This window comes from Mus pahari, chromosome 12 (assembly GCF_900095145.1).
Source record: "Mus pahari chromosome 12, PAHARI_EIJ_v1.1, whole genome shotgun sequence".
Classification (NCBI taxonomy): Eukaryota; Metazoa; Chordata; class Mammalia; order Rodentia; family Muridae; genus Mus; species Mus pahari.
In genome coordinates, this window is record NC_034601.1 from 49659476 (window position 1) to 49670549 (window position 11074).

General features: G+C 40.2%; 1 protein-coding gene across 1 annotated transcript in view; it reads left to right on the forward strand.

Annotated features, from left to right (window-relative positions):
• Zbtb11 (zinc finger and BTB domain containing 11) overlaps positions 1–11074 on the forward strand; it is a 35195-nt gene that overhangs the window by 12238 nt on the left and 11883 nt on the right. The window contains exons 4-5 of the mRNA XM_021209630.2: positions 5961–6784; positions 7129–7305. Of these exons, the coding sequence (XP_021065289.1) occupies positions 5961–6784; positions 7129–7305 (1001 nt within the window). The remainder of the gene's footprint in view (positions 1–5960; positions 6785–7128; positions 7306–11074) is intronic.

Here is an 11074-nt window from a genome sequence, read left to right on the forward strand (position 1 = left end):
AAAAAAAAAAAAAGAAAGAAAAAGAAAAAAAAAAATGTAACTCTGGCTGTCCTGGAACTCACTTGAACCCATAGAGATGCCCTTGCCTCTGCCTTCCAAGTGCTGGAGTTTATGTGTTACTGTGCCTGGATCAGAATTTTTATCTGTGTATTATGAGTCTACAGTTGTTTTTTCTCTGTTTGTTTGTTTTGTTTGAACATTCTTATCCAGCTTTTTACCTGGGTAACGATGGCTTCATAGAATGAGCTTGGTGCAGTGATCCTTCCTTTTCTGCTTTATAAATCATTCCGAGGAACGCTGGTATTACAGTTGGTAGACCCTGGTCAGATTGAGGCTTGCTAGCATGTGGGTGTTCTTGGCTGTAGGTATCCCTGGGAGCTCAGTTTTCATAATAGGCTCTCTGTCATGGGAGTGCCCAGCTGCTGCCCTCTGAGTTACTCTAATTGACAGTCATTGCTACTAGTTTTTGCTGGAGGTTTGCCCTGAGAGCGGGTCCTCCTATCTCTTACCTTTGGAAAGTGTCTGCCTGCAAGGAGCTGCAGGGTTGAAGCTGGGTTTATTTTGTGGATTTAGATCTCACTCCCTTTGGGCTTGGGTATTTTTTTATTTTATTCTGACTCTTTTCCTCACTAGGTCACATAGAAGTTGCTTTCAGCCTGCTAGCTTGCCCTAGTAGTTCTGTTTGTTTTTGATGAAAATGTTTTAGAGAGAGAGAGAGAGGAACAAAGTGCAATTATTTGCCTATTATCTCTTAACAGACAGAATCTCTGAATGATTTAACTTCTTTTTGCTTTGTTTTGTTCTTTTTGTTTTTTGACACAAGGTTTCTCTGTGTAGCCCTGGCTGTCCTGGAACTCATTCTGTAGACCAGGCTGGCCTCAAACTCAGAAATCCGCCTGCCTCTGCCTTCCAAATGCTGGGATTAAAGGCATACACCACCACTGCCCGACTTTATTTTATTTTATTTTATTTTTTTGGTTTTTCGAGACAGGGTTTTTTGTTTTTTTGGTTTTTTTTTCGAGACAGGGTTTTTCTGTGTAGTCCTGGCTGTCCTGGAACTTACTTTGTAGACCAGGCTGGCTTTGAACTCAGAAATCCACCTGCCTCTGCCTCCCAAGTGCTGGGATTAAAGGTGTGGTTTTTTTTTTTTTGTTTTGTTTTTTTTTTTTTTAATGATGCTTTGAACACACATTCATTTTAAATACTTTGTCATTTGGAACCTTGTTATTTCTTCCATGGTAAATTTTACTTGCAACTTTTAGATCTTTGAACTTAGATCAAAATGCGATTATTACTAGTATATGATTTAATAATTTGTGTGTCTTCTGTTCATGTATTTTACATACTTTAAATAAAAACATTTGCTTTGCCTCTTTTAAGTCTGTTTAACAGTTTATCTCCTTTAAGGTAATTTCTCTCTGTGACTTAGGAGGATATGTTGTTTGAAAGGAGCAAAGTGTGGACAGTGTGCCTGTAAATGCTTGGTGTGTGGGTGTGAGGGAAGACTACTGCATGACGGTACTTGCAGAACTTGAGAAGACACTAGATTGAAAGAACTGCCCTGCAAAGGGATTGGCAGGATGAATATTGTAGGATTGGTTATATTTCTAAAAGCAATCTACATATTCAGTGTCAAAATCCATGACATTCTTCACAGAGCTAGGAAAAAAAAAATCCCTAAAATTTATATGGAAACCAAAGCGCAAGTAGCAAAAACAATTCTTAGCAGTGTAAGGGTCTGAAAAATCACAAAAGGAAGACCCCATACTCATTTAGCATGTAAAAACAAGTGGGGTGGTGGTGGCACACGCCTTTAATCCCAGCACTTGGGAGGCAGAGGCAAGCGGATATCCGAGTTCGAGGCCAGCCTGGTCTACAGAGTGAGTTCCAGGACAGCCAGGGCTACACAGAGAAACCCTGTCTCGAAAAAAAACCAACCAACCAACCAACCAAAAAAACCAAAGAGCATTTATTCTGCAGAAACAACCAGCATGCAGAGGTCAACCATGCTATGAAATAGCAACCCTCAACAAAGGCACACAGGCCTTATAGGGAACTAGGTGAACTCTTTAGAAGGATTAGGTAAATCTAAAATTTCATTGGTGGGTGCTGGGGGCTAGGGGAGGGGTCACAGGTGCTCAGTGGTCTCCATTCCTATGTCACAAGCAGTCAACCATGTGATAAGATGGGGCTGTCCAGTGCAGATGGCCCATTCTGAGATAAAATATTCCCCCATTTTTGTGGTTATCCCAGGCTGTTCTTTGGGAGGGAATTTTCTGGGTTTTATGGTGTGTTCCTGGAGTTGGTGCCTTATGGCCTTTTTTTGAAATCAGGCCTGGTCCTTAAAATGGAGACAAATGGAATCCTTAAATGGAGATAGATAGGGTTTATATTGTCCTTTCAGCAGAAAGAGCAGTGCTAGAGGTATCATAATATCTGCCCTGGGATTCTATTACAGGCCTACATTGTTGTAGAAATTTTTAGTCCCAATCTGGGGTTTCTATCCCACCTTGACCATTCAGTTCCTGGATAAAAGACACACAACTTTTATTATTTACAATAAGCCTTAAACAGCACAAGACCTAGACAGATATCTACCCTCTATGCTGTTAGAATCTGCTTTCCTATTGCAAATCCGGAGTTATTACTTACTACTATGTTTCATCTGGACTGCTTTTAATTCCAGTTGGCCAGCTCTCAGGGCCACAGTTTGATGACTCACCTAACCCATGGCGGCTTCCCCATTCACCTTCTCTCCTATCTATCCCTCAGGGATATCTATCTTCTCCTTCCCTCCAGGCTCAGGAACCTAAAATCTACCTGTGTCTCTTCTGCTCAGTTATTGGCTGTCAACATCTTTATTCACCAATCAGAAATAACTTGGGGACAAGGTCACATAGTATCAAGTAGGTCTCTGTGTATACTCTTTGGGACAACCAGGTCTTGAGGACAGGATTAGAATATAAGCAGCATCAGGCCAGCACATTACACTACATACTTAGAATTTTACTTTTAACAAACATACATTGAGAAAAAACAGTTAACAAACAGTGTTAGGCAAAATGGATTTTTTTCATGATCTGTATTGTTCACTAGCTCCATATCTCTCACCAAAATAATCAAGTAAAAGTGGATCAAATTTCTTAATATAAGGCCTGAAACTTTGAACTGCTGGGGAAAACACTTTAAGATGCTGGCACAGGCAAGGACTTTCTGTTTTGTTTTGTTTTTTAAAGATTTTATTTATTTAATGTATATGAGCTCACTGTAGCAGTCTTCAGATACACCAGATTGTTACAGATGGTTGCAAGCCACCATGCGCTTGCTGGGAATTGAACTCTGGATCTCTGGAAGAACAGTCAGTGCTTTTAAACACTGAGCCATCTCTCCAGCCCAGACAAGGGCTTTTTAAAAGGGACTTTAGTAACATAGACAGTGATACTAAGAATTTACAAATGTGATATCATGAAATTGAAAAGCAAAGGAAAAAAAACAAAAGTGAAGAGACAACATAGAGAATGGGAAGGAAGATTCTAAAAACTTCACATCACACTGAGATTAATATGGGCTGGTGAGATGGCTCAGTGGGTAAGAGCACCCGACTGCTCTTCCGAAGGTCCAGAGTTCAAATCCCAGCAACCACATGGTGGCTCATAACCATCTGTAACAAGATCTGACGCCCTCTTCTGAAGTGTCTGAAGACAGCTACAGTGTGCTTACATATAATAAATAAATCCTTAAAAAAGAAATATAACTAGGATATATTAAGAACTACAAAAATTAAGCATGTACGTAGATACACACAAAGCATCTGGCCAATAAACAGATAAATGCACTAAATAGTCAGTTTCAAAAGTAGAAAGACTAAGGCTGATAAATACTTGAATTCTAGTGTTCAACATCCTTACTCCTCAGGAATTCAAATTAAAGTTGGGTTGAGAGGTTGGAGAAATGTCTCAGTTGTTAAGAGCACTGGCTGCTCTTCTAGGGAGCCCAGGTTCAATTCTCAGCACTCACACAGCACCTCACAACCATCTGTAAAGTAACTCCTATTCCATGGGATCTGATACCTCTTATAGTCTGAGGGCATCAGGCATGAAAGTAGTGCACAGATCTACATTCAAGCAAAATACCTATACATTTTTTAAAAGTTTGAAAATTGCTTTGAGATTTCTTTTCATCCATGTCAGAATAACAATTATCAAGAAAATAAGTGACAACAGATACTGGTGAGACTGGCCAAAGAACTCTGTGGAGTTGGAAAGTATACTTGTGTAGCCATTATAAAAATACATATGGAGCTGCTGGGCAAGGTGATCTATACCAGTAATTCCAGCATTCAGAGACAGGCTGCTGCTAATTGGAGGTTAGCCTGGTGTGTGTGTGTGTGTGTGTGTGTGTGTGTGTGTGTGTGTGTGTGTGTGTGTCTGCATGCAGACAGACAGACAGATAGGTCCAGGATAAAACAGGGTAATGTAGAAGGATCCTGTCTCAAAAAAACAAATAGTGTAAACAAACAAACAAAAATCTAAAAATAAACTTTTAGATATTTGTACATCTTTTTATTGGTTCACTATTCATAAGTAGGAAATGGAACCAGGCTAGATGGCCATCAAGATAAATGGGTGAATATGTGTTGTATGCCGAGAGTGGAAATGCAGTCGCAGAGGAAAATGAAGCCAGTGCTTTTGTAGGATAATGGATAGAACTTAAAATCATTGTTAAGTGAAATATAAAATCTGTACATAAGATTTTATCTTTGAATTGGGTTGGCACGTGACTTTAATCCTAGCACTGGAGAGGCTGAGGCAGATGTATCTTCCAGTTTGAGGCCAGTTTAGTTTATTTTAGTGAGAGCCTTTCTCAAAACAAAATCCAAAAATTAAAAAAGTTTTCTTTTTCTGTCACTCTTAAGGACAAATTATCACATAAGGAGTTTAGCCATAGTCATATATTTCAAACAAGTCTATTTTTTTCTGAGATTCACCTTAGGATATTCAGTGTTACAAGTGTGATGGGTTCTTTTGCTGCTGTTGTTGTTTTTTATAACGATTTTTTTTTTTTTTTTTATGTATGTGAGTACACTGTTGCTCTCTTCAGACACACCAGAAGAGGGCATCAGATCCTATTACAGATGGTAGTGAGTCACTATGTGGTTGCTGGGAGTTGAACTCAGGACTTCTGGAAGAACAGTCAGTGTTCTTAACCACTGAGCCATCTCTCCAGCCCATCACTATTGTTTTATTTGTAACAAATTTTATTGGTTTAAGTTAAAAAGTTCATGTTTTTTCTCATGTGTGACCTATTTTAGTGTAGGTGTAGTTAGGTGGACACTTATGTAGGGCACAGTTGTGTAGGTCTCAAGACAACTTGTGGGAATTGGTTCCCTAGTTCACTGTGGTAGTTCTAAGAACTGACCTCAAGTTAACATCAGGTGCCTTTAAATTGTACATGTAGAACAAAGAATTGAACTTTGTTTAATTGAATTTTTATGTGGACTACTACTATCAGAAAAGACAGCTCTTGATAATAAATGAGGAATGGTAAGGGGGCAGGTTGCTTGGTTCCTGTCTATTCATGTTCCTACCCCCTTCCCCCTTTGTACCCTCTATTCTCCAGCCACTGTTTCTTGAAGGGAATTGAGGAACCCCAGGGTTCTAAGGAGTACAGTTTGAAAATGGCTGCCTTATAACAACTCTTGAGGTAGTAAGTCTTTTATTATTTTCTTTTTTATTAGTAGTTTAGAGACTCAGCTCATAGCTGTGAGCTTGTCAAGGTTGTTTACTAGCAACCAGAAATGAAAGAAAACCCAGTTGTAGCTAATTGTAGAATACATGGTAATAATTGACTTTTTACTCTTTTTTTTTTTTTTTTTTCTTGTCACAAATCTCTATTAGTTTTACAAAGTGGTTTTGTGGTGACTGATTCTTTTGCTCCTTGACTTTTCTTATTTCATACAGGTTTCTGTAAAGCAAGCTTCCTTCCTTTGCTGGAATTTGCCTATACTTCTGTACTAAGTTTTGACTTTTGTAGCATGGCTGATGTAGCCGTCTTAGCTCGCCACCTTTTTATGTCAGAAGTTTTAGAAATTTGTGAAAGTGTACATAAACTAATGGAAGAAAAACAACTTACAGTGTATAAGAAAGGTGAAGTTCAAACGGTTGCATCTACCCAGGACTTAGCAACACACAATGGAACTACAACACCACCTGGCACGAGGAATGAAGCAACCACAACTTTGTCCAGTGAACTTGGGCATTGTGAAATTGTACTGCTGGTAAATGGAGAATTGCCAGAGACAGAGCAGCAGCCTGCGCCTCAGGTTTCTCCAGAGGCTGAAGCTAGTGTGTCCCCTGTAGAAGGTATACCTGAGCCCCACCCTGAAACGGGACCTGCAAGCTTAGCAACAGAAAGCAACCAACCAGAGCTCGAGTCTGCAGTCACCAGAGAAGATGGCATAGCTGCTGATGTTCATCCTAAAATCTCAAAAGAGAATGTTACCAATACCTCCCAAGAGGTCATTGATACAGGAAATGATACATCACCCGAGGACATCTGTGCCAAAGACTGTCCAGATCAGAGTCAGAGTCCTGGCCAACCTTCAAAAGATGAGGATACTCTGACTGAAGCTACGGAAAAGACAGACTCGGGCCCAGATGATGACACCTATAGGAGCAGGCTTAGGCAGCGGTCTGTTAATGAAGGGGGCTACATCCGGCTACACAAGGGCATGGAGAAAAAGTTACAGAAGCGGAAGGCCATCTCTAAGTCAGCAGTTCAGCAGGTATGATGTGAAGTTGTTTTGGATTTTTGCTGCTTAACCCTGATGGCATTCTATTTTAGTAACAAACTTAAGCCTATGATAAAATTTCCATGGGAGAGGAGATAAGCAAGGACACAGTTTACTGTTGAAGTATTATATTAGAAATATGGATCGTGGCCCCTGACGTTCAAAATGATACTGAAGCTGGACGTGGTGATGCATGTGAGGCAGGAGGACTGCTCTGAGTTTGAGGCCAGTCTAGGCTCCATGGTACCAGGCAAGCCTGGGCTACACAGCAAGACCATGCCTTGAAAAAAAAGAGAAAATGAACATATTTTCTTAGATTGTGTTTTCTGTCTGCTTAGGTGGCCCAGAAATTAGTTCAAAGAGGGAAAAAGATGAAACAACCAAAACGGGATGCTAAGGAGAGCACCGAAGAAACAGCTCATAAATGTGGGGAATGTGGAATGGTTTTTCCAAGACGATATGCCTTTATAATGCATACATTGAAACATGAAAGAGCTAGAGATTACAAATGTCCGGTAAGTACCCTGAAAGATAACTGAAATGCTCCTGCAGTCATTCGTGGAGGCCATCTTACTAACTGCTCTGTTGCTCTGACGCCTTTTGTTGTTCTGTTTCTAGTTTCTTTTTTTAAGGTGGCATCTTAGAGTATAGTCCAGGCTATCCTTGGACTTGAGGTAATCCTCCTAATTCAGGCTTCCAAGTGCTGGGATAACAGGCAGGCATGACCGCAGCCCGCAACTCTTACATTGCTAAAAGATTCTGATTTCTGTTGTTTACTTGCCCCACTGAATGTTTTCTCATCTGAGCTTCCTCAGAAAGAGGACAGTGAAAATACTGTTCTTACAAACAACAAATTTGGGGCTAAGGAGATCGCTCACCAGTTAAGAGCATTCGTTGTTCTTGCAGAGGATGGAGTTTTGGTTCCTAGCACCCTCATGGTGGCTTACAACCATCTGTAGGCATGTGTGTAGTGCGCATGCATACATACAGGTGAAAACTCAATGCACATAAAAATAAATAAGTCTAAAGGTAAAATCAAAACAAAGGTGAAGTAGCAGAAGAGGAGACCTAGGTAACTAAGTTCTGTCTGCCAATGAGTGTATAAAGTGATTCAGGGGGGTTGGAGAGATGGCTCAGTGGTTAAGAGCATTGACTGCTCTTCCGAAGGTCCTGAGTTCAAATCCCAGCAACCCCATGGTGGCTCACAACCATCCGTAGTGAGATCTGATTCTGTCTTCCAGTGTGTCTGAAGACAGCTACAGTGTACTTATATATAATAAGTTTAAAAATCTTTAAAAAAAAAAAAAAGTGATTCAGGAAATTTGAAGTAGATATCCAATAAAGCTGAGAAGCGATCACACTTGTACTATGGAACCAACAAAGGTCTCAAGACTTGATGGTACTGATTACTTTGAGACTAGGAGCACAATTACATTGCTGCCCCTGGCCAGGAATCTCTTTTCCCTTGAGGTGAAAAGCATCACAGCTGCTCTGGGGAGGACAGTCTACAGTGACAGGAAAAGTGTACCTACTGAGTACTGAAACCTCTCTAGGTCTTTCCTCACCCAAGTCCTCAGTGCTAGGACTCAGAGCATTCACCATAAAACACAATGCTTTCTCTGTGAACAAAGAGAGATCTGAAGTTCTGTAACAAAGAACTAAAGATACTGCTTGCCAGTGCCTAGGGTTGGTAATGAAAAGCACATTGGCACATCAGTGTCTCCTCCTCTTCTGTCGATTGGTGCTGGGGATGGCTCTAGGCCTTCCCCAGCTAACTTCCCCAACAAACTCCAGGTCCAGGGAATCTCACTCTTTTCTAACTTGGCAGGCACCAGGTATTACACAAGGTGTATATACATACATGTAGGCAAAATACTCTTCACAAAAATAGAAATTTTTCTTAAAATGTTTATAATTTTTCCCAATACTGAATATGTAAATAGGTCTTTTTGTTATTCCTTGATATTAGTGTTTTAACAACTAATTATGTAGCATTTACACAGTACTAGGTATGATAAGTTATCTAGAAGTTTGGAGGTAGATGTGTAGGTTGCATACAGATACTGTTGTGTCATTTAAGAGGATCCTGAAATAAGTGCTCGATAGGTTAGTGTTCTAGATTATTCTTCTGTGATAAATACTCTAGTGAAAGGAGTTTGAGGGAAGAGCGTTATTCTGACTCACTGTTGAAGAGTTCAGTCCATCACAGTGGGGAAGTCCGGGCAGCAGGGACTTGAAGGAAGCGTGTGGGCACAGGAGGTCCACATGAGTCAGGGAGCTGAGAGCTTGGATGTATGCTGCTGCTAAGCACCCTTTGTCCTATAAGTTACTTTGTCATGTCTTTTGTGACAGCAAAGGGAGGAGTAGTGAAGGCAGTGTCAGATGCACACCAGCGGACAGAAGAACATTGAGGAAACAGTAGCTTTTAGATATAATGATGTGGTCTCCAATAAACAGTGATCCACCCTGAAGGCTTTTTACCTTATGGTAGATTCAGAATGATACGACCCCATTGTAAATAGAAGATCTAGATAGTAACAAGTACCTCAGAAAAGTAGAGATAGACAATCAAATAGATGTCCCAGAAAATAGAGCAAAAGAATAAATTAGAGGGCTGGTGAGATGGCTCAGTTGGTAAGAGCACCCGACTGCTCTTCATAAGGTCCAAAGTTCAAATCCCAGCAGCCACATGATGGCTTACAACTACCTGTAATGAGATCTAATGCCCTCTTCTGCTGTGTCTGAAGACAGCTACAGTGTACTTAACATATAATAATCTTTTTTTTTTTTTAAAGAATAAATTAGAAAATAGGAATGAAAGAAATGTGTGATGATTAGGTTGTTTTTAAGTAATATTTCTAGAGCATAGATAGAAGGAAATTCTTAAGGGCTGAAGAGATGGCTCAGCAGTTAAGAGCACTGGCTGCTCTTTCAGAGGTCCTGAGTTCAGTTCCCAGCACCCCCATGTCAGCTGTCACCCATATGTAATGAGATCTGACGTCCTCTCCTGATCTGCAGGCATACATTCAGACAGAGCACCCTTTCGTGAAATTAAAAAAAAAAAAAAAAAGGAAAAAGGAAAAAGAGGTACAGAAAGAAGGAAATTCTTTGTTTTGTTTTGTTGTTCAAGATAGTTTCTCTGTTGCCCTGGCTATCTTAGAACCCATTCTGTAGACCAGACTGGCCTCAAAATCAGATCTGCCAGATGCTGGGATTAAAGTTATGCTCTACCACTGCCTGTAGAAAGAAGGAAATTCTTAACAACAAAGCCAAAATCTAATTCTAGAGCCAGGCATGCTAGTACCTGCCTTAGATCCCAGCACTCAGGAAACAGAAGTTGAGTTTCTGTGAATTTGGGGCAAGTTGAAAGACCCTGTCTCAAAAAAAAAAAAAAAAAAAAAAAAAAAACAACCGACATAAGTAGGTTTTGCCCAGAACATTCGATGACAAGAAACCTGAATAAAAGCATTATTATATGGTTTGCATCTGGGGACATGGATGGACAGTGAAATCAAAGACAAGAATTAAAATTAGAAGACAAGGAGCCAGTATGGCCAGTATGCTTAAAATGATAGAAGGAAATGAATTAATTCCCTGCAGAAAACATAGCCATGCTATCCATGCCTGTGATGGAATAAATATATTGTGCTTTAGCAGGTTTTTGAAGTTTTCTCTTACTAAACTCCAGCTGTCAGGCAGATTCTCTAAAATGAGTGTGGCATAGGAAATAGAGACTCTGGGTGCAGTTAAGCAGAGTTTAAGGACTACATTAGGGCAGTAGCAGAGGTGCCGGGATGAAAACCACATACCAAGAGTAGGGAAGATGAGGTATCAACAAAGTGCTTCCTCAGAAGTTTCCAGGAAGGTCATGAATTGGCCTGTTTTTAATGAAGTGCTTTAAATCTCTTAGTACACAGCTGGGGAAGATTTTTAGTGATCAGTTAGTAAATATAAAGAGACAGCAGCAAAACAATAAAAAAGGATAAAAGTATATCATGTAGCCCATGTTTGGTAGCACTCATCGCCTATAACCAAATGTAGTGACTCTAATTCCATCATTCAGACGCTGAGCCAGGAGGAGAGCCTGGACTACAGAGGGAGAGCCTGTCTCAAACAAACAAAAAATGGTCTTCTGTGAAGTAGCTGTAATTAATGTGACATTACTCTGTTATGTAAGTGAGAAGATGAGAGTCATTAACTCAGAAAGTGGAGAGGACCAACCAGCCTGTATCATTCTGTTGGTATTAGAAAAGAAACGTTGGGCGTGGTGGCGCACGCCTTTAA